The sequence below is a fragment of the Ictidomys tridecemlineatus genome, chromosome 13, assembly GCF_052094955.1.
Source record: "Ictidomys tridecemlineatus isolate mIctTri1 chromosome 13, mIctTri1.hap1, whole genome shotgun sequence".
In the NCBI taxonomy this organism is placed as follows: domain Eukaryota; kingdom Metazoa; phylum Chordata; class Mammalia; order Rodentia; family Sciuridae; genus Ictidomys; species Ictidomys tridecemlineatus.
Window position 1 is genome coordinate 94,354,961 of NC_135489.1, and position 24,534 is coordinate 94,379,494.

A 24,534-nucleotide genomic window follows, 5' to 3' on the forward strand; every position below is an offset into this window, starting at 1 on the left:
TTAGTTGTGAATATATCTGTTAACTTGATGAATTGGGAACATCATGAAAGTTTGAACGGAATGGTATTAATTCTTGTGCCCAGGGCATCCAGCCTGGATTCCATCAGAGCACAGTCATGAACAGGAAGCTCTTGGGTAAAATTCAGTTTGTCCTGCATAATGTTTTGTTTTTAAACTTTTTATTGAAGTATATATACAATGAGATAAACATATCATAATGGTACATTTCAGTTCATTCTCACAAACTGATCCATCCTGATCAAGTGATCCCAGCATTTCTTCAATTCATCTTCATGTTCATCCTCCTCAAGGAACCCTGTTGCCAGGCATAGTGACACCTGCCTCTGATCCCAGTGGCTCAAGGGGGCTGAGGCAGGAGGATTGCAAATTCAAGACCAGCCTTGGCAATTTGGTGTAACCCTGTCTCAAAAATTAAAAAAGGGGCTGGGGTTGGGGATCAGTGGTAGAGCACTCACCTAGCACATGTAAGGCCCTGGGTTCAATCACATAAAAATAAATAAAATAAAGATATTGTCCAACTACAACTAAAAATAATATTTAAAAAAGAATAAAAATTCAAAAGGGCTGGGGGTGTAACTTGGAGATGAAGTTCCTCGGGTTCAATCCCTAGTTCCACCAGAAAAAAAAAAAAAAAAAAGCTCCTGTCTAACTTCAGCACCATAGGTTCTTTCCTGAACTTTATGTAAATGAAATCACAGAACCATACTCTGTGTTCTTGCATTTTTCATTCATTTTGAGAGCCTTCCGTGTCACTATGGTTAGAAGTCATTCATTTATTTTCATTACTGCATAGTATTTTATCCCAGGAATATGCCACAAGTTATTCATATATTCTACTGAGCTAATTACCTATTAAAGAACTGCTATGAACACTCTTAATCTATCATTTGTGGGTCATGTGTGTATTTTTATTAGGTGGGAATTGCTATACTTAAAAATTATAAGATTTCAACTTCTCTGGAGAAATCAAGTTTTGCCAATATGTGATTCCTATTTTTATATAGTAACAATTGTCTGGAGCTCAGACTCCTCTGCTCAGGGGACATGTATTTTTACTTCTTTGCACACACTATGTCCACATCACCCACCCAAGTTCCCTCCCCTCACTCTTGAGAGATGGAGGCAGTTTCTGTAACATGTTTCTACAGGTGTATTAGGGCTGCTTTCTCTTCTTCCCACCATGAGTCTTAAGCTAGTCTTCCTCTGCTGTCTTGCTTTGATCTCAGGTTAGAGGTTGGGGGGAAGAAATAGGCCTTGGAGTCTGGTGCTGGCAGGGGCTTGGCTCATCCCTCTGTTTGCTCTGCAGATGGTGTGGTAGCTGGTGTGGTAGCCGTGTGGCCCAGGGTGCAGCCTTCCCTGTCATGGGGCTGTGCTGTGGAAAGCCATACTTCCCCTTTGCCAGATGTGGCGTAGCAGACAAGAACTGAGGAGAAGCTGTTCCTGCCATGTTTTCCCAGGTCATTATTCCAAACACAGCAGTGTACCTCCTCTTCCCTAAGCATTATGAGAGGAAGATCTCCTGTGTTTGGCTCCTCAGGAGGTCCTATGGAGGGGACCGCTTTTCTATACATTTGATATTTTTTCCTCACGTGGCTTTGGCCTAAATATTGAAGAACTAATTGTATGGCAATATTTTTAATTAGTACACAGTATTTTGATTATAGGTGCTATGTATGACAGAAAACAAAAACCAAAGTCTTGCGTAATCTGCGTATTATATTGCAAACAAGAAGATAAATTGGAAAAGTAATAGCCTCTATAGTGACACTTTATGAACAGAAATATTGATTGCCCTAAAAGGAACTTAAATGCAAATTTATTTTTTGGCCCTATATATTGTAACATGGTGAAGATAAAAATAAATTAATGCCAAGGTCACATATGATTTCTGAAACCCTGTCTACCCCTTCTCTGGTCTAGACATGAACAGGAGTGTTCACAATTCAAATACAAATCACAACAGGGAAGGACCTTAGAAATTGTGTCATGCAAATAAATAATTTAATGGATAGGGCTGAGGTTGTGGCTCAGTGGTAGAGTGCTCACCTAAAATGCTTGATGCACTGAGTTCGATCCTCAGCACCACATAAATGTAAAATAAAGATGTTGTATCCACTTAAAACTAAAAAATAAATATTAAAAAAAATAATTGATGAGGCAGGTAGGTACTCTAGGAGCTGTGTGGTAGAGGTGAACTGTGAATGCACACAATGCCTACCAGCCATTTGTGTTTTCTGATGTTTATTAGCCAGTATGTTGTGTGCCCTCACCTTCTCATGGAATTGGAGTGGTTTGCATAATGTTTTCTTGTAATAGTAGCTGCTGCAAGGAAGACCATCCATTCATCCAACAAATGGTTTGAGTATGGTGAAGGAACTTGCATACATCCTAATACTTCAGTACTTTAGTAGGAATAACCTCAGAACAAGGACATTTTTTTCCACAACCGTTTTCATAGAGTAGGATGAAAGTTTGAGGAAACTCACTGTTGGATGAAGGCTGCAAGGAGGTGTTAACGTAGAAATGTCACTTTAAGAATGTTTGTAAATTTGCATAGCATAGGGTTTTGCACAAAAAAACTTCTGTGAAGAAATGGATGGTTAAGATTTCATGGGTTATTTTCATATTCAAGGGTCCCTTGTGGTATACTAGGCACTTGGGTTTATAATAAATTTACTTCATCCTGTAGATCATGAAGCATAGGCAATATTCAGCCTGTAGCTGTGTTTGGAGCATATGACATTTTTAAAAGCCAGGGAATTTTATACTAAAGTCCAAATGTATAGCATATCTTGAAAAATTCTAGCAGAACAAGCCCTGAAATCCCGTATGGCAGTAGTTCTCTGAGCATGTGGGAAGCGTCTCTCTGGTTCTCTGCCTTCTGAGCTTTCACGTACTCAAGTCTGCAAGGTGAAAGGGTAGAGCTCTCTCTTGTCATCTTACTTGAGGTGTCCAGTTATAAAAATCAATTATTGCCACAAAGTATCATTTAGTGAGAATTTGAGCTTATAAATGCCAAAGGACTTCCACATTTTAATTTATTATATTGTATGGATGTCAGATATTTTTAAAGAATGTCTCAGAAGTCAATTTGCTTTGAGGAATTGGAATAAGTAATGGTTTAAATAAACTTTCCTGTCTTTGAACTGAGAGTACCTGAGAGTAGTAACCATATCTAGCTTCCAGATCTGTGTTTCTAAATACTCTTCCCCACTGGATGGAATTAGGGCTCCTTAGAGAAATGGCCAATAACAGGTCTATAAACCTTGATTACATCTTGATTATGCTATTATCTCATTCATGATAGCATAGAACATTATTGGGACAAGTGAGATCTGAGCAGGTATTATATGCTAGATAATATTGAATCAGTGTAAAATTTCATGGATTTGATAATTTGAGAGAATTAATAATTTTCTCATGGTTGTTTGAGAAAAATATCCTTATTCTTAGGTGATTCATATTGACATATTGGAGTGAAGTATTAAGATTTCTGCAACATACATTCCAATGGTCTAGACTTGTCACCTGGTGATGGACGGGTGGATGAACAGGTATAGTTACACATACAAGTATACAAGTGGGTGGATGGATAGGTATGATTTAGATGCAAGTATGTAAAAGGATGGATAGGTGAACAAATGTATACAGAAAGAAAGAAAGATTAAATGAATTGACGGTATTATCGATGAATATAGGTGAAGGGTATTTAGATGCTCATTATATCTTTAAACTTTTCCGTAGCCTTGAAAATATTACTGAACAAGTAGAATAAATGCTTAAAAAATAGAAAAAATAAGGCACTTTGCCTTAATGTTAATCCTTTGGTTTATCCTTACTCTGGTAAAATATTGTTTTAATTTGTGTGTGTGTGTCTGTGTGTGTATGTGTGTTGCTGGGGATTGAACCCAGGGCCTTGTGCATGCAAGGCAAGCATTCTACCAACTGAGCTATATACCCCGCCCACTCTGATAAAATATTGTAAAATTTATTTTAAGTTAATTAAGATATTAACTAGACAGGGATTCTTATGTTGGGTACAAGAATCCCTAGAGGATTTATGGAAAGATTTTATAAATCTTTTGGTACATGCAGAGTGTTTTCATGTGTATATTTTTTTGCAGAGAGAGTCCATCATAGCTTTCATCATAGTCTCAAAAGGGCCCCATCCTTCAAATAGTTAAGAACTACTGCCCTAGAATAGACTTACAATTTATAATGCAGTCTTTATTCTGAGTTTCACAATATTGGTTGAATTAGCCCTGAAACGGTTCCCATATAAATTTTGGTGATTGTGAATGTGATTCCAAGTTTATGCAAAATAAATCTTAAGCACAACACATCTTACAAAATGATTTGCTTATATCAGCTGATAGTTTAATGTAAGTTTATTTGACCACAGAGATTCTGTTACTTAGAAACAAACCAGGACATTTTAATAACATGATGTATTCCTTTTCCTTTCCAAAGTAATACAGCATTTAGTATAGTCACGCGTTATTTTTAATACAATTCTGCTTTCCCTGGTGTGGAATTCACATTCTTCACATTTTATGCAAAGGAAAAAGTAACTAAGTTTTAACTATCAGTTTTCAAGTAGAAAAGGAAATGTAACTTCGTAGAAGAAATAGTTGTGCTTTTGTTAAGTTAGAAACATTCACTCCTTTGCAAATAATAGCATGTGATGGACTGAATTCTGGCAGAGATTTTAAGTCCCTTATGTTTCTGTTTAAGTCAAAGCAAAGACATGTAACATGTGAAATCCTAATTTGAGATATGAAGAATCATAACTTGTATAATGCAGGACTGCAGTTTGTAGTAGATTTTTCTTTCTCTGAAAATCTTTTACAAGTGCCTCTGGTTCTACTGAATGAGATTTAATTGGAGTGGATGGTCAGAGGGCCAGTAGTGAAACTGGAAAGGAACAAACTTGGCCAGGAACCCCCTGCCCAAAGTCTGCTGCACAAACTTTGGGTTTATCAGTGCAGACTTGTGATGGAGGCTAGCAAGAGACACTTGGAGATTCACTCAGGTTATTTCTCAGTAAGCTTGTCCTATAGGAATCCACCTACAGGACAAGCTTATTGATCAAATATTTTTCTTGTTTGACTGGCTAATTTAAATACTATATAGTTTTTCTCCTTTGGGGATGTTATGGATAACCACCATGAATTATACTCACAGGTCAAACTTAATTTTCTTTGCTATGGTCAGGAATTTTTTTAAACCTATGATGAGAAATAGTTTAGATTCTGAATTCCAGCCTCCTTACCCACTGGGCTCTCTCAGCCTAGACATCCTGCTCAGGGATATTTGACACTAGAGTTTGCTCTGTGCTGTGCCATGGACATGAGCATACTGTGACCCAGTAGGAAGGTGGTCATAAATGAATCTTGTAAATCTGGGGCCGCCTTCTCAGGAGAGCCATGGTTTATTTAGCTGCTGGCATGGCCACAGGTTCCCTGTTGGAACATGTCCAGCTGTGAAGCCTGAGGTGTTTATGTTCTGACCCTGTACACAGCAGTATGCTGAGAACTCTGCTAGTGTCCTAGGCTCCCTCCTTCATCTACTGTTTCACATGGATCTAAGAAACCGTAATTTTAAGTAACATCAGTCTAGGTGTGGTGGCGCATGGCTGCAGTCCCAGATACTTGGGAGGCTGAGGTGGGAAGGATCACTTGAGCCCAGTAGTTTTAAGACCAGTCTGGGCAACATAGCTAGACCCTGTCTCAAAAATAAATAAATAATAATGCTAAGAGGCCTGACAGCCTTGAACAAGTCACAGATCTCCCAGTGGGCCATTTTCCTGAGATCTGTCAATGTAGGCCATAACATTCATTTATATTTAATGTCTGCCTTTTGCCCAGCACTTTTTCAGGAAATCATCTCATTAATTATCCCATCAGCTGTGAGACACTGATGTTTTCCCAATTCTGTGAACATGGACACTGATACCCAGACTAAGCCACTTGGCCAGGTCCATGGCTAATACTAATCCCAGTTCAGAACGGTAATACTTGTTTTTGCTTTTGTTTAACTAAAAGAGATGAATCTCTACACTTTACAGTCATCTAGAATTTAAGGGCCCCTGATGGTCATCTGGTATTAGGTTAGAGCTGGACAGAAACTTCTGGGGTTGGTATTTATAATATTTTTTAATTTTAGGTAGATCAAGGATCTTGGTTCAGTCATCTTTGAGTTTGTAAATACTTCTATGAGGAAAGTTTCTTCTCTTTCTCTAATTAAGAGAGAGATGGAATTGATATCTTATAGGTTTTATCCCACTCTTGAGGTTTCACTTAAACAGCAGAATTTGAGTATTCTATTATGTCAGCGTCTTGGGAACATAGTAATTCATGGTATGTTTAAATGATGGCTTTGGAAGGACATAGTCAATGTTGCTATTATGCACAACAGCCAGATTGATTACTAAGTATTACCAGTTGTCGAAGCATGAGTTAATTGTTCAAAAACTATAATCTGGCTGAGCGTGGTGTCACACGCCTGTAAACTCAGAGACATAGTAGACTGAGGCAAGAGGATTGCAAGTTTGAGGCCAACATTAGCAACTTAGTGAGACCCTCGGCAACTTAGCAAGACCCTGTCTCAAAATAAAAAATAAAAAGGACTGGGCATGTGGATCAGTGTAAAGTACCTCTGGGTTCATCCCCAGAATATGAAAAAGTACACTCTGCTTTCTCATGTCCATTTCAAGAAATATGAATAGGAGAAATTATTCATAATTAATTTTATGGCCCTGTATAAATCTTTTTCCATTTAGTTTCTCATTTTTCCTTTGAAAATCCTGAAGGTTTGCAAATTTATTTCTGTTTTGTTTAGGATTACTGTTAATATCAACTTTGGACAACTCATGAGTTGATCCAGTTCACCCTGGGGAACAGGGAGATGGAACTCTTGATCCAACAGCCATTTAGCAAAGAATACAAGGGTCCAAAATATGACTTTTCTCTTTTCTCCTAAGCTTTATGATCTTTTTGGAGAAGCAGCTATTTTACAACACCCACATATACAAAGAAATAATATCTAACTAGTACTACTAGGTAATCAATACAGACTTAATTAATATGCACAGATCTGTCCCAGGTGGTGGAGCACTGAGGACTGATGGGCAAGTGCTTGTGGAAACTTTCTGAGGAGCTGGACTTTAGGCACAACTCTTCCATTATCCAGTAGGAAGGGAGCCTGGTAGGGACTCTGGGAGATCAGAGGCTTAAATCATGAAGACTGCCATAAAGTTTGCTTCCCCCCACCCCAAATGAGTGTCAGCTGCTCTTTTATTCCCAGACCCCTCCAGGCATGTGTCCTAACTTGGCTTTGGGCTACATCCTGTGCCTTCCTGTCATTACCATCCTCCCCATCCTGTGGTGTAAACCCCACCATGACGCTCCAGCTTCAGTCGCTATTTTCTTACAAATGGCTCTTTTTCACAGTTTCCCAACAGGAGCATAAGACTTGGTTCAGCTGTCTTCTCTGGTAACTTCTCTGTGTGTTCCCTTATTTGTTCAGACAGCTACTTATTTGAATTCCTTTTGGAGTCCTTGCATCTGTGCTGTGTAGGTTCCCACTCACTCTGTTTCTGGCTTTTTTTTTTTTTTTTTTTTTTTTTGTATTGGGGACAGAACTCTGGGGCACTTTACACTGAGCTATTTTGAGACAGGGTCTCACTAAGTTGCTGAAACTGACCTTCAACCTGTGATTCCCCTGCCTCAGCCTCCCAAGTTGCTGCGTGTTCTGGATTTTTGCCATGGTTGGTTATCTTTTTCCCTTTCTTACACCGCTGCTTTCATAGGAGCCTTCCCCCTTCAGGGTGTTTTGGTGGCATGCTACACTTCTGCCTGGACTTGGTAGACCTCCCCTTGCTACTCATTCCTGCTGCAGTGAGGCCAGCTTCCTGTTGATCAGTGAGCCCAGATCTAAGACATGCTTGAGTTATGCTCTTTCATCCCTTGCCCTCTATTGATACATCTCCTATCTCCAGGCCCAGCTCAGACCTGTTGACCTTTTCTTCTCTGAACTGCATGTGTATGTTGTAGGAGTTAGTGTTAATTATATCCCATGTTATATCACAGGCATCCTTTCTTATCCCTAAGTTTCTCAATTCAGTGAAAACATTTTTGCCTATAGCACTGTGCTTACAGAGTGTGCTGCCAGTAAATGTTTTTTTCTTTAGCCATGTTCTTAAATTTTGTGGCTTAAATTTTCATATACTTACCAAATCTAAAGTAATCTTAAAACAAGTATTGTCATATTTATTAACACTTCAAATGGATTCAAAGGTTTACAGAACATGTTATTAAAAAGTTACTGGAGTGGAGCCCAGGATATAGCTCAGTTGTACAATGTTTGCCTGGCATACACAAGGCCCTGGGTTTTATCCCAGCACTGGGGGTTGGAGGGAGTTACTGGAATAACTATGCGTGAATAGGAATAATTTTCCTGCCCTGATAATAGGTGGAGGTACCTATGCTGTGCTCATGTGATTTTTCAATTCTATAATATTGTGGGCATTTTCCCCAAACTTAATAAAAGCACTCATCTTAACTAGTAATTAATTCTGATTTAATGAGAAAGACCTCTAAGATGTATATGGTGCCATCTGACAATACCAGCCCAAGGAGAGGTGGTTTTGACTATCTTTCACCTCTGTGTTGGTAGTGCTTTCTAAGTAAGCATCAGCTATCGTGACTGGGATACTTCTCAGGGCAGCGCTCTAGGTTCCCCAGACTTTTTGACCAAACACTCAGGGAGACAGCATGGTCCAATAGGAAGGGAGCATGCTTCAGAGTCAGAAAATGAAGGTCGAGTCCAGATTTGATCACATACTCCCCTGTCACTGTCTTTTGTTACCTGTACGTTCTGAGTCCAATGTTGTCACCTGTCTGCTTCACACTAGGTCTGTGAGCTCTGTGGCATTGTGCCCCTCCCTTCAAAAGGAGCACTCAGGACTTATGGGCAACAAGCTGCTCAGGGCTAACTCTGCTCCCCTGTGCTTGTCCAAGTTCCAAAGGAACAACAGGCAGCCCCTGCCTAAGACCAGGACTCTCCAGTCTGGTTGTCTGGGAGTGTAGGTAGAGCTGGGGAAAGGGGAAGGAAGATGGCTATATGCTTGGTAGATTGTAAAAGCTGGTATGTCATTTAGATAATACCTAGTCCATTGATTTTTTTAAGAAGAAAAAAAGGGTGAGGGGGAGCGCACCCTTTCTGATGAGAGCAAAACTGCCTGATTTGGAAGACATGTACTTACTTCCTTGTCAGAAACAGAGTTCCAAGTGTGCTAAACATTGATCTGTTCCAAATATGTTATTTTTATAATTGAATCAAATGAATCCCAGAGTGGTAAAATGACTGCATAATTTGTCACTGAAGAATATACATGGGCTTCCAGGTTTCCTGGTTCCTGATATAATTATTTCTTCATGATACCCGGCTATATATGTCCTATACTATAGCATACCTTATTGCTTTCAAAAGTATTCATATATATAATGAGTCACACCTCAAAATTTAAAATACAGCCAGACTGGCGCACACCTGTAATCCCAGCAGCTTGGGTGGCTGAGGCAGGAGGATTGCAAGTTTGATCAAAGCCAGCCTCAGCAAAAGCAAGACGCTAAGCAACTCAGTGAGATCCTGTCTCTAAGTAAAATACAAAAATAGGGCTGGGGATGTGGCTTAGTGGTTGAGTACCCCAAGTTCAATCCCCAGTACCTCAAATTAATTTTTAAAAATACAGTTAGCATCCTTTGTATATATATATGAAGATTATATTTTTAGACCATGGCTAGGCCAGGACTTCCTTGGTGTACATATGTATTAGTAGTTACAGTACATTTATGAGGCCAAATCAAACATCTGTTTGTTATCATCTTATATCATGGAGAATGTTTGCTATAAGAACATTTATCACTGTTTTTTATTGGACTTAAAACATTCCATTCAGAACATGATGAAATTTCAAGACTGAACAAGTTCCATGTTGGATATGTTTTTAAAACTATAAAAACAGTTGAAAAAAAATGAATCTTCCAACTGAAGAGCAAAGTTCCAATCAGGTATTCTAATTTTAGGCTCTTACTAGGAATTCTGTTACCTTTGTAAGGCTGGGAAGAGATGTGCCTGCTCCTCAGATAATAGCCTTGCTTGTAGTCTCTGTAGGCCATTGGGTGTGGCCACATCCTCTCTGGGAATCTCCAGGCAGAGAAGGCCTAGCCTAGTGTCCTATATGCATTGCCTCCTGAATGACTGACTCGGCATTTTCCTGCTTTCTTGATTTCTTGCTTATTGCCCTAGCAGAGAGGAGAGACCTTTGTTCTGTCATGTGAAAGAGAACAGCATCTGAAATGCTGCTGAATGAGGTCAGAATAAGAAATGAATGGAGGAATGGCTGGTAATCTCTCTGTGTCAACTCAGTTGACTTACCTTATTCAGTTTGAGGCCCTTTTATGTTTTAGATGTCCTTCAGCCACTTATGTCAATGTGTTTATAGTCAAGCAGAAAATATTGCACAAATATTCTTATTGAATGGATATGTAAGCTTATCTTCTATCTTAAATTATGTTCAGCCAGTTTAAATTAGTGATGCTCCTACATTCCTAAACTGATTATGAATCCAAGCTTTTTGTTTCCAGAAGATTCTATTTCTGTTCTCAAGCACCTGCAGTCTTTTACCTTTGAGCCTAATAGTTATATTCATATATTATTCTATTCATGTTGAAATCTCAGAATCCTAGGTATCAAAGAAAGATGCTTAGAAACAAAAGTTTAGAAATAACATTAACTCAGATGCCTTGAAAGTTAACCATGAGGGAGGAGTAGGGAGGATAGGAAGGGCAGCAGAATAGAATAGACAATATGATTGGTGTATGTACATTCCATGTATATATTATATATCAAAATGCATTCTACTGTCATGTATGACTAAAAAAAATTAAAAATAAATAAAAAAAGAAAGTTAACCATGAAATTGCCAAACTGGTTGAATATGCTGGTTACTTTCAGTTTTGCATGAAATATTGATGATAATAACTACAGTCAGTTTTCCAAAATGCTTTACATTTTTCTTTGGTTCTCATAATAGCCCTGTGAAGTCATGATGGAGGTTCCTGGGGTGATGGGAAAACTATTAAAAGATTAAACCAGTGCAGTGTTACATGTTTATAATCCCAGCTACTTGGGAGGCAAAGGCAGGAGGTTTTGCAAGTTCAAGGTCAGCCTGGGCAACTTAGATCTTGTCTTGAAATATGAAAAATAAAGTGGGCTGGGATGTAGCTCAGTGGTAAAGCAACTCTGAGTTCAATCCCTCAAACTAACAAAAAGAGAGAGGTTAAATAACAAAGAGAGGAAGAAAGAGATTAAATAACTGAAATCTTAAAAATTAGAGGAAGCTGCTCAAGGCGGGGCCAAGTCTAAAATTTAAGTTTTGAGTCTGGTGTCTGGCTTCAAGACACAACACTGAGAGAGTAACAATAGAAGTGAAGTTAACATAGTTTCTGTGTTATTTTAGCAATGCAAAGATAAAAGGTCATTGTGGAATGAAAACTTTAATATGTGGTTTGGGTAGGATATGGTAAATGAAAACACTACTTAAGTTGGGTTTAGTTGAACTGAATAAAGGATACATTTCAGTAGATTAGAGCAAAAGTGATAGGTGCTAACTTTGATTAGTGGAGCAAAGGTTTTCGAAAGTACATGTGGGTTGGGGTTGTGGCTCAGTGATAGAGTGCTCGCCTAGCATGCACAAGGCACCGAGCTCAATCCTCAGCACAACATAAATGTAAAATAAAGATATTGTATCCACCTAAAGCTTAAGAATAAATATTTTAAAAAAGAAAGTACATGTATTAGATTTACATTTAATAAGAGTATAGTCAAAAATAATTTATATTTTTAACAAACTCTTCTGCTTTCCATAATCTTTTGATCTTGAGTGAAGAATAATGAAGATGATCTGAAAGTACTGTTTTTTTATCTTTAAAAAATAAATTTAGACTTACAAAACTTTCAGAGATAGTATAGAGTTCATGTGTACACTTCAACTAGCTTTCATTAATGCTAACTATGTACATAACCACAGTGCAGTTATCTAAACCAGGAAATTACCATTACAATAGTGTTTTAAATTCATACATATAATTAATACAAGAACTAAAGCTAACTCAATAGTGAGATATATTTTTACTAGTAATTATAGCGCGGGATCTTACAGAAATTAACAAATCATTATTTTAACAGAATAATAATTCATAAATTCTGTTTTCTCTTTTTTCCTGGGAGTGTGTTTCTTGGTCTTAAATCATAACATGCATAATTTTTAAAGGGACTTGAGGAGTTCTCAGCTAACAGCAGGAGTCAGATCAACCATTGTTGGATCCTTATTTGTTCCAGACTCTCCTGGTCTAGCTAGGCATATATAACGTTATATTTTAGCGAGGTGGCTTTTTTCTAGAGGTGGGAAACTGAGGGTTTTCACCTTCCATAAAGCTAGAAGACTACACCCTTTGCATTATGTATATTTGGTTGTTCATCTGTGGATTGGCAAATCAATTGACAGCATAATGATATTGAGTATAACATGAGGATTATATTTCTTATTAATGACAAATGCTACTACAACAAATACATGAATAAAATTTATAAATGTCACAAGAAATCTTGGAATTACTTAATGTTTTGTGGTTTGAGAACAACACTTGAATATGATCTTATGCATGAAAATGCATAGGGTGATATTTCTCTAACTTTAATATAGTTGTTTTCAAGATGAAGATGTTCCAGAGTTGAGTCACTGTCCTCTTCAACGTTGCAAATTTGTTCTGGAAGAATATTCCTAAGGAAAAATAGATGTGCAAATCATAAATGGTCCAAGTAATAATCTGCCTTCATGATTTAGGAGTTGAAGTTTTACATTTGTTTAAAAAAATGCTTTTGTTCTTAAAATAAAGTTGGATCCTTTTCTCATATCATAAACCAGAATATATTCCAACTATATTAAAGATTGAAATGTGAAAAATGAAGCTATAAATACATTTGAATGGAGCATGATAACACCCTGCAAGTAGGGGAAATCTTCCTATCTGTGATTTGAAAACCAGAAGCACTGTGTTAAGATTTGAAGTGCTTAGTCTCCCCAAGGATTCATTTCCTGGAGGATTGGTCTCCTGGGTAGCAATTTGAAAAGCTGGTAGGATCATTGCCCTTGCAAGGAATTAATGCAGCTCTTTTGAGGGGCATTAATTCCCATATAATTGGGTTTTAAAAAGTCCTAGACTGGGCTGGGGTTGTGGCTCAGTGGCAAAGTGCTTGCCTTGCATGTGTGAGGCACTGGGTTCCATTCTCAGCACCACATATAAATAAATAAATAAAGGTCCATCAACAACTAAAAAAAAAAAGTCTAAGACTGGCCCTTCTCCAGTCTCCAGCTTACCATATGGATCTCATGCATGTGTTCATTCTCCAGGGAAAGAGGGCATCTCAAAACAAAATATTAAAGTAGAATCCCATAGGCATTAACTTATTCTGACTGGCATTGTAAAGGAAAGAATTGAGTGTTTGTCCATCCTTTCAGAGTAGCAAAACAGCCCTAGTTGATGAGCAAAATTTCTTTAGAGAGGGATTCTAGCTAATAAGCATGGAAAGAATGGTAAAAATAGAAATTCATAGTTTCATTACCTCTAATGAAATAATAGATTCAAGCAATAACCTTCTCTGAATGAAACCATTGGTTCAATGATGAGAAGAAAGTTTGTGCTAAGAGTCCCCAGGCTGTGGCCACATAAATCCACTGTTAAATTTTAGAATCACTAACAGTGAGACAAATACATTATGTCTCCTGATGCATAACCTCTAAAATCATTTGGCCCCCAAAGTTTGAAGCTGAATTTTAACAAAGCCTTCCTCACCCGCCACTTCCTCCAGTACTTCTAAAAATTCTTATACCTTTCTTTTACTTTGTTTTTTAGGCATTTAGTTCGGAATTTTAGAAATAGGGAAGGGGAAAGGGGCATAATTCTGAGAGAGCTTAAGTTTCCCTCTTCCTCATTGCCAATGGTAAAGATCACATTCACAAAATGTCCAGCTTAATTCTTAAGTTAGTTGTGCTATCAAGGGACAGGTAATTTCTGAAAATATGCAAAAAAAATATATCCCTAAAAGCGAACAAAGTTGAGTCTCAATAAATTCATTCAGAATTTTTCCTTCAGAAAAAAACTTTTTGCCTTCAGAAAAATCTAGATAGAATGTATTTTAATTTTAGCATATATTTGTTTGTGCTGTGCAGATAAGTTTCTTTCAAATTTCATATGTAGTAGCATAGTCTGTTTATTACTTCACAACCTTATTTGAACCTGTCCTCAATGTTCTAAAGTATTGTGTAATAATATTCAGTAATACTATAAAAATTTGCAAACATGGAAAAAAAAAGAAAAAACATAATGAATTCTTATGTACCTATCACCTTGCTTCAAGAGTTATTAGCATTGCCAATTTTTTTTAACCCAACCCCATTTAATTCATCCCATCCACCCCTTTTTTTCTTTTTTTAGGTAAATCCCAAAGTTCATGTCATGGCTGTTTAATGATATAAATATTTTGTCAGCCACAATTTTAATTGATACTTGAAAAGGCCAGAATTTACCGAATCTTATTGTTGTTCAATCTCAGAAAATGTAGTGCTTTCATCTCTTGCACCCCAGGTGGTATAGATTTTAAGTCATTGTGATCCAGAAATAACTCTCTCAGAGAATGATATGCCCCATAGAATGAGACTCGGTCCAAACCATCATCATTGAGTCTGTTAAATGACAGGTACAAGTATTCCAGGCCTGGTTCCATGTGACCAAACACATAGCCAGGTATCCGTTCAATCTGGTTCCCAATGAGCACAAGGTGCAGCAGAGACTTGGGCAGGTAGGAAGGCACGTGGTAGAGCTTGTTGTAGGACAGGTCGATGGATTCTAGGTTTCTGTGGCAAAGAAAAAGTGAACAGGGTAGGAAATGTCAGAGTAGTGACTAGCAACTCTGAATTTTGACAGGGCCAAATGTGCACCAGTCTGCAGTGATGATCCTAAACATAAGTGTAACTGTGTGCTGGTATGGGTCCGTCTGTTTGCAAGGCTCATCATCTTCCCATCACCCACACTGCCTTCTAGCTACAGATTTGCCTTCCTAGGGCATACCAGAAATTCACATCTTTGGGTTAATGGGGAGGCCCAAAGATTTCCCTGAAATATTTCTATGGTTGAACTGTTGAATCAGAAATGAAATCCAGGGCTGGGATTTTGGCTCAAAGGAAGAGCACTTGCCTCACATGCACTGGGTTTGATCCTCAGCGCCACATAAAAATAAAATAAAGATATTGTATCCACCTATAACTAAAAAATAAATATTAAAAAAAGAAATTAATTAGGAAAAAAAAGAGAGAGATGAAATCCAGGAGCCCTGGGCAAGAAAGTTTTTTGCTTGAGTTTTTTGTTTGTTTTTTACTTATTTTGTATTTCTCCCCACATTTTCATTTCACATTTGATTTGATGATGTGCCACACCTAGAACTTGGGATAAGACTGAGGAATCTAGAAGTTGTTACTCGTTAGAGCACCTAGGGAATGTGTTGAATTCCTGGCTTGTTCCAGGAGCCTCCCCTGAGTCTTCTGGGATTTCTGCCCATCTCTTTTCACTTAAGGAAGACTTCTCTACACACAGGGGCCTAAGGTACCCTCCAATTACCAGCAAAGGCCTCTTTTCATTTCTTTCCATTCCACCTCTGAACAGCCTTTGTTTCAGAGGCTGTGCTACTTGTGGTACATTGTTCCAGGACATACCCAGCCTGTCCAGATCATCTGTGACATGCTGCCAAGGCTCACCCCAGCTGCCTCCTACTTACTTCACTGAGGGCTGCAGTGAGCCTGCTGATTCCTGTCCAGGAAGATGGATTCTACTCTCTGCTTCCATTGTTAGGCCAAAGAAAGAGAAAGTTTGGATAAAAGAAGGCAGTGAGGTACAGGAGGACCTCCTGACAACCTGTGTGGAAGGCAGAGCTATGGTGGCATTTGTGTGCTAGCAGCTCAGCATTTGGCATGCAATAGGGTGTCCAGTAGGCAGTAGTGATCCTAATACTAGTCATGTCATGAACAACTCTACAGAGTAATCAAACCTGGGGTAGGGTGAGAGCTCACTAAGAAAGCGAAGAGGTAGAATATACTTACTCTTGATTGATCCAGGCTAAAGGAGCAATCCTATTTTCTTCTATGTTATTATAACGTAGTACAATCACATTAATCTTTCTGGTTTGATTAAAACAAATTTCAGTTATCTCTTCAATTTGGTTATTTTCCAAGTATAATTCCTATAATTAAGAGAAAAGACTTATTTTTCTTTCATTTGTGTTAGTTGATAAATATTTTCACTTTCAGAGACTAAAATTCTAATGAAGAGTTCTTATTTAGTGTTATCTAAAGAGTTTTATTGCTCTTTCAAGTGAGTTCATACTTATAAGTTGTCATATTTTATAACTAGTAAAATAAAAAGTACTGTCTATCCTGATTATGGAATTAAATGAATTTCATTTAATTTTTTAGCCATAATATGTTATAAAATATAGCATGCCACATTCTTTTATAAAACTTTCTAATTTATAAAACTGATTCACAATATCTTATTTATACTTCAAAACTCCAGAAAGTAGGTGAAATTATTTATCTCCACTCACTAGTTAGGAACTTGAGCCTAGAGAGACAGCAATGCTTGCCCAAGGTCCAGAGCTGGTGCCCAAGAGGGGCTCATCCTCCAGAACAGCTTCCCACAACCCCATGTGATAAAAGTTAATTTTAATTAGTTAAGAGCCTTAATTTAGAACCAGCCGAGTTTGCTAGAGTTTGTTAGAACTATTAGTTGGATAGAGTTTAGATAATTTTTTTCTTTTCTTTTTTTTTTTTTTTTTTTTTTTGTGTGTGTGTGTGTGGTGCTGGGAATTGAACCCATGGCCTTGTGCATATCCTCAGACCCCAATTAGTAAATTTTTAATAGCTAGCTGTCTTCAAGATAAATTAGTTGGCATTGAAGGAATTTTTAGCTAAAGGATATGAATTGTAAAATTCTTATTTTCAACAGAATTCAGAAGAATTGGCATTACGTATTCATTGTAACTTTTCATCATGGTAACTTTTCTGTTGTCATTTAGTTCAGGTATTATTAAAGCAACTTGCAGCTTTTCACTTTTACCTTCATATGTATTAAGAGTGAACTAGATCATTGGTCCCCAAATTTGTCTGTACATTAGGATCACCTCATGAGTTTTTTAAAGTTTACAATTCAGGATTGAGGTTGTAGTTCAGTGGTAGAGCACTTGCCTTGCATATGTGAGGCACTGGTTTGGTCCTCAGCACCACATAAAAATAAATAAATAAAGATATTGTGTCTATCTACAACTAAAAAAATATTTTTAAAAAGTTTACATTCTAACCTAAATATACCTCAGTCAGGAACTAAGTCATGGCATACCCATTCCTGTGCTGACAGCTGCAGCTATAGGAAAGAATGATGTGAGACCGACTTCAGGAGTGGAATTGGGGGAGGCTGGCATGCAGCAGTGACTTAGGAAGGATTTATGGTGTTTGCTTTGCACTTATATGCTTGCATGCCCAGCCCTCCCAGGTAGGTCTCTTTGGAGAGAAAAGCCAGAAAGAGATCAGGTATGGGAATGGGCACATTGTTCTTACATATCATCCAAGTTGTATGTGTTTTACCAATTGCATGGATTATCTATATAAAATTTTGATACTTAAGAAAATTCTATCAGGGTGTGTTGGCACCTGCTTATAATCTCAATTAATTTGGGAGGCTGAAGTTGGAGGGTCCCAAGTTTGAGTCCAGCCTTGGCAACTTAATGAGACCCTGTCTCAAAATTTTTAAAAGTACCAGGGTGTAGTTCAGAGGTAGAGTACTTGCTTAGCAAGTGCAAGACCCTGGATTCAATCCCCAGTAGTCCTTTAAAAGAAAAAAAAAATCTAAATTTCTACCCTGTTCTGTAAAGGATCTGACTTAGGATGTCTGAAATAGGTCCAGGAGTCTATACATCTTGAGAACCCAGGTAATTCTGATGTAAAGCCAATTGTTGGTAAATTCCAGTGTTACATAACTACTAATTTCCAAACATCTCTTAGTTTGGAAATATGAGAAAGAGGGAAGGAGGTAGCCATGAAGTGACAATAGATGACCTTTTTCTGGCTCACTAGAGCCACTGCCAGGGTGAGCTCTATCCTGGGTTCCGATGGAATGATCATACAGTGTGGTAGAAACGAAGCTCAGATAGGGAACCTGACTTCTGGCTGGGTCTGTCAGTGTTTACAGACACTCTGGGTCCCAGTGTTCCTAATGTAAGAAATGAGGAGTGTTGACACTAACTGGCCATAGATGACCTAAGCCGTGGCCCGCCCCCTCCAACACCAGCAGCAAGGAAACTACACCTCTGGAAACTGCTGGGGAGGTGCTGCAGGGGTGAAATGAGGATGGGGCTCTGGGCCTGGAGATGGTCACAAGACTGTTTTGATAGGGATCCATCAAAATTTTTAAGCTGTAGAGTTGCTGGAATGATCAAAGCCTTTGTGGTTGCTATTCAATCCGAGTATCTGTGACTCTATCTGCTGCTTGTGAGTGGAGACAGGAGGTCTATGAGTTTTGAGCTTCATCTGTGTTGAAATTCATGGTTTTGGTTTGGGATAGTTTAAGCTGTTTTGGGACTCAGAGTACCTTTTGGAAGTTGGGTTTTCTATTCATATTCTCAGTTCCCCTTCCTCATTCCCTCCAAGAGCTGTCAGCAGCATCATTTTTCACTTTTTTCAGGACATAGAAGCTCAGGTTATAGTGAATTCTGTATACAGCACCAAAACTCTACTGAGTTTAATGGATATCACCATAGTCTTTTAAGATTTATTGTTTGTTTTGTTGTATATTGTATTTAAAGTATAATACATTTAAAACATTAGAAGAAGAATAGTGGTACCTCAATAGAAGCAGGAAGACCCTGTGGTATAATTCTAAATTTATTTTTTCCCAGACGCAGATAAGATAGGCTCTTCAAAGATTTAAAAGCTAAAGGATCGACATTGATTTCACTGAGATTGTTTCCTTCCAATTCTAAGGTGACCAGTTGATTTAAGTCTACAAAAAAATAAAGTTATCAGGATATTACAATAATTTTTACAACCATGCAGTTTGGTCTAGAATTATAAGCTCAGCAGAGTGCTTGTCTAGCCTGCATAAGGCCCTGGGTTCCATCTCTAACACCACCTCCCCCCCCCCAAAAAAAAGGAAAAAGAAATACCAGTCTTATACTATGCACGTGAAATATTTAGTTTATTCAGAGTGTGTAGTTTCTTTATCTTTGCCCCCCGCCCCGCCTTTCCAAAGTACTTCACATATCTCAAATGCACCATTCAAACAGGGCAAAAGGCATGGTCCAGAAAAGAAATGACTCTAGTGCTATACATTATAAATATATATAAGGAACAGAAGCAAAAGGGGGTAGGAGGAGGAAGAAGGCAGGGAGAGGGTCAGAGTCATCTACAGAGGCTGCACTGATCAAGCAGGAATTTGAAATTCAGGTGGGCAAGGAGTAGAAAAGTCATGTAAGATCATTGGAAGCATTTGCAGAGACATGTAGGTATGAATTGGCAGCATGATAGTAAAGGGTTGATGAGGGATTCCTTTTTCCAGGAAAAAAAAAAGCAACCTTCTTTCCCTGGAAAACCCTCAAAATCTCTGAGCAAAGGAGTTAGAAATAAAGCAGAGCAGTGAATTCCCATCGTAGTTATTCACTTATTGGCGCAGAGTGCAGCCAAATGGAAGTTTTGAAAGAAAGATGATGAAAAAATTCTCCACGCATCCAGATTGAGCTACCAAGAAAGGCCTTTATACAAACAAGTCTTTTCTACACTGTTTCTAGTGGCCTCAGGAGTGGTACCAGGTCAATTGGACATGTAGCACTGGATCACACCACTCAACAGTGACATACCCAGAGGAATCTGAGTCAGAGATTCAAGACATGGTCAAGATTCCCAGAATAGGGATGTTTTCCTATTTAACTCCCATCATGGGTCTTGCACCAAATGTCCTGTGCAATCCATTCCTACGTTTAGGCAGCAGCAAGAGTAGGGACAGTGAATGCTGGAAGAGAAAGAAGTATAGATTCAAGTGGAATGGAAGTGGTAAGATTTGGGGTTAAAAAGATTTAGATAAAAGTGGGAGAAGCTTGTACACTGAAACACACTCAGGCGAAGGGCCCAGTGGTGAACTGGGGGTGGGGGCTTCACCCTGCAATGGGCTATGGGCAATGGGGTAAAGTCAGTCCTCTGGGAGAAGTACTCTGGAACAGGCCTTTGTGCCCTAGGTGCAAGTCTGGCTCCTGTTCTCTAGGCTCAGGAGAAAGGCTTGGGTGGCATGGCAAAAGCCATGTGGTAAACTGGTGGTGGAGCTCAAGATCAGTTGAGGGCTGTATGACAGGAAGTAGGGAGACCAGCCAAGAATCTGCAATAAGTGGATATATTTCCTCATATTTTCCTATTTCCAAAACTAAAGGTACCAATAAGCTAACATTTCTCTTGTACATAGGTGAGATATTTTAAACGGTGAAAGTTTTCCATTAAAAAGTAGGTAACAAGGGGACTGACAGTCATGCGTGACCTCCTGAGAGAAACAGGCAAATGCCCAACACTGTATGTGCATATAGCAACAAGATGGAGTTAGAGGACGTTTCTGGTTGATGTTGAAAACGGATTGTGAGCAGGAACTAGGCAGAGGTAAGACCTTTGTTTTGGGTGAGGTACCATGACCTGTTGTGGACATGGTGACATGTCAGTGTTAATGGTGGCCTATAGGAAACCTGAGTGATGGTGCTTTGTTCATTCTGGTTACTAGTCAAGACAGGAATGTTTCTGAAGCATGCCCAGTTTCCCATTGCCCCTCCTCTTCCTTTCATTGTTCTCCCTGGATTGTTGACCTTCTGTTTCTCCTCAGTGTGTGCACACATGTGCAGTGATCTCCCCACACCTCATGTGGTAGGCACATTCATCCTCGTGTGTTCACCTGCCCTGCACCCTTATCATATGCCTGCCTCAGTTGTCATAGCACCTAGAATCAGCCTATCTCTTCATGTCTTTTATGTGCTGTCTTCTATTCCTGGACTGCTCTCTTCCCCACTTCTCTGGAACTATAATCTGCCATAAGTGGGGAGATGCCAGAGAGGGATGCTGGGAGAGCAACAGCCACCTCAGGCCAAGCGAGGGGCCCTCACACAGGCAGCTGCATCTTGGAACTGGGTAGAGCTGTGCTTGGACCCACCTGCCCATTGTCAGCCCGCCCTACCGTCCAGAGCAGCAGGCCTCACAGGGACAAGGGAGGACCTGGATCCAGGGATCCAGCACCACAGTAGGTTTAAGATACAGCCCACCCAGGAAGTACAAGAAGGTTTTCTGGGCAAGAGCAATGCAGAAAGCTTCCTTTCTTGCCACCTGTGTGGGATCAGTGCCATCTCCATGCTTCAAGTATGAGATAGGGTAGGCAGCCAGTTCTCCCTGGACTACACATCAACACTGGGAATACAGAAGCTTTAGTGTGCGAGGGAGAAAAGTTCACTGAGAAGCAGTTCCACGGATATAGGAGAGTGCCTTCAAAATAAGGACTTATGTTTTACCTTGTCGTGTGACGGTACTGCTAGAAATGTGAACCCACGTGGCATTCCTAAGTAGCCTGTCAGTATTGTTGGTCTAAATTTCATGTTCCCTTCAGTCTAACAAAGCAGTTAGAAATTAAATTTTCCAATGTCTTTTCCATATGACAAAGCCCATCAAAATTTGTACTTATTAATGTTTTTCATGTGTACCCTGAAATCCATCTGGAAATTGAGCATTTCCATAACTTCATTATCCTCAGATTTGGCAAGTCTCATGATTAGTTTTCTCATCACCAGAAGTGTTTTGTTTCTATAAAATTTGGGGGGAGCTGAAGGAAATAGAAGGATGGTCTTATTCCTTTAAATGCTTGACTTATCAACATTTACATTTAAATATGTTTTAAATGAAGTTAGCAGCAAGTGTTGAGTCCTTCAAGAGTTAGGCTAAATGGGAAATTAAAAGAACTTAAGCAGTCTTTGTCTTAAGGAAGCATGCCCTCTAACCAAAGGTGTCAGAGTATGTGAAAAGTAGAGTATAACCAAGCCTCTTCTGTACAGCCCCATTGTGCCAACTTTGGCTACCTCACCAAGTCCAGAAAAAGCAGCAGAGCATCACAGCTGGTTCAAATGCACCTCACCAAAGTCCATCCATCAGAAAGCTGGGCCTCTGTGCAGCCTGGTTCCACATACCATGGAGTGAGGACATGGCAGAACGCACACCATGTTGGCCCACGCACCCTCAGAAACAAAGCCAGGGTTGCTGCGGGAGGTGCACTGCCTTCATTCCTGCAGCACTTCAGCCTCATTCTATGTCCACTTACTCTTCATACATAATTCTTGTGTGATTGGACTCCGGTTTCAACACCAAACAGAGCACCAAAATGTGCGGTATTGTGGGAGGTATTAGTGCAGCCCTTCAGATAGTAGGGATTTGTCAGAGAGTTACTGTATTATGAATGATGAGAACCTGGGATCAATAAGATAATTTTTTTTTCTTTTTGGTACAGGGGATCTAAGCTGGGGCTCTGTACACCGAGCTCCAGCTCACTTCCTTTTATTTCCCCCCAGACAGTGTCACTAAATTGCTAAGACTGGCCTCAACCTTGTGATCCTCATGCCTAAGCCTCCCGAGTCACTAGGATTACATCCATGTGCCACTGTGTCTGGCTACTTTTATTTATTTATTTTTAAAGACAACAGACAGCTTAAAATATACTTTAAGATTAAGTTTACCAGAGGCTGGAGTTGTTGCTCAGTGGTAGACCACTTGCCTCACATGTGTGAGGCCCTAGGTTTCATCCTTAGCACTATATAAATAAATAAAAATAAGTAAACGGTATTGTGTCCATATACAACTAAAAATATTTTAAAAATAAAAAGGCTAAGTTTTACCAATCAAAAGTAGTGGCCACTGATGATCAACTGAAATGATAAAGTGACCTAATTTTTATACAACAATGGAAGAAAGGTTCTAAGGAAACATGTAAAAAAACAAATGTTAAATACCTGATAAACTTTCTTCATCAATAGCCTGAAGATTGTTCTCATTGATTTTAAGTTCTTCTAATGTAGATGGTAGTTCTGAAGGAATTCGTACCAAATTATTTCCATCCATATTCAGACGTGTTAACTTCTTCAAAAGCTACAAAAGCAGATCTCAAAATTACCATTTTATCTGGTCACATTTATACAATGATGTATCTCACATAATGGTGAGATACATTACTGTATCTTTATTTTAAAGTAGGGACTAAGTTTTACAATTCTGCACTTCCTTAGGCTTAAACAGTGATGTCCAGGCCACACCCCATTCCCCTGCCAAGTAATAGCATCGATTATCAAGCATTTGCAGCAGGCTGCATTTGATGACTCGTATTCTACTCACACATATTACACCTTTAGAAAGCTACTATATCTAAGGGGTCAGTTGTGTTTTGTTGAGGTCTGAGGTGTTCACCTTCACAGCAAGAGACAGAAATTTTTTTTAAGTCATGCAATACTGTGAATCTGTTGTGAATTACTATGGTAATATTTATGTTAGAAAAGGGGTCATAAAATAGCACTAATTATTGTGAAAAGTTTTCAAAACAAAGTGCAACAAATGTCACAAGCTATTCATGTATGCTACCCAAACAACTGACCTCTGAAAAAGCATGTTTCCACATTTGTAGTTGCATACCTCTTGGACAAAGCTCGCCTGCAACCTCCAAAAGCAGAGTACTGAAATTGGGTAAATTTTAGTGAAGCCACATGGAATAATTCTCTTCTCCATTGATCATATTCAAATTGCAGCAGTTTTGGAACAGCACAAAAATCTCAAAGCAAGAAATCTTGCTTTGATCAAGAAATCTCTTGATCAAGCATAGGAAATGTGTGGGGCAGGGGGGACACAGCTCAATGATAGAGTGCTTGCCTAGTATGTGTAAGGCCCTGGGTTCAAACCCCAGCATCACAGGGCAGGGGGTATGAAGAAAATGAGCGAAGGGGAGAGAGAGACAGAGAAAGAGAATTAGTTTTTATTTATACACAAAATCCTTTTCCTCTCTTCTATTTTTTGTTTTCCTGAAATTCCTTGATCCTCTCTTCTCCTTTTTTTAAAAAAAATTTTACTCAAATCTGTTCCATTTAAATATTTGCTGTACTATTTCCTATCATTTCTCTTTCCCTCTTCTTTTCCAACCTATCCCATGCTAATTTGTTCTAAACCCATTTATTTTTCCAGAATTCACTCTGCCAAAGTATCCTCCATCAGATTTTGCCCATGCACAAAAATAAGAAAGCAATAGCTTCCTGACCTGAAAATGTTAATAGAGTTTCCAGATGAGCACTCAT

General features: G+C 38.8%; 2 protein-coding genes across 5 annotated transcripts in view; one reads left to right on the forward strand and one right to left on the reverse strand.

Annotated features, from left to right (window-relative positions):
• Positions 1–24,534, forward strand: part of Cenpp (centromere protein P) — a 230,506-nt gene that overhangs the window by 130,566 nt on the left and 75,406 nt on the right. The gene's annotated exons all lie outside the window — the stretch shown is intronic.
• Ecm2 (extracellular matrix protein 2) overlaps positions 12,603–24,534 on the reverse strand; it is a 34,664-nt gene continuing 22,732 nt past the window's right edge. For all 4 annotated transcript variants that reach the window (XM_013356718.4, XM_013356717.4, XM_040271209.2 and 1 more), the window contains 5 exons: positions 23,209–23,344; positions 19,036–19,193; positions 16,241–16,380; positions 14,675–15,001; positions 12,603–12,868 (listed from right to left, as the gene is read on the reverse strand). In XM_013356718.4, coding sequence (XP_013212172.2) covers positions 12,700–12,868; positions 14,675–15,001; positions 16,241–16,380; positions 19,036–19,193; positions 23,209–23,344 — 930 coding nt within the window. In that variant the 3' untranslated portion in view covers positions 12,603–12,699. The remainder of the gene's footprint in view (positions 12,869–14,674; positions 15,002–16,240; positions 16,381–19,035; positions 19,194–23,208; positions 23,345–24,534) is intronic.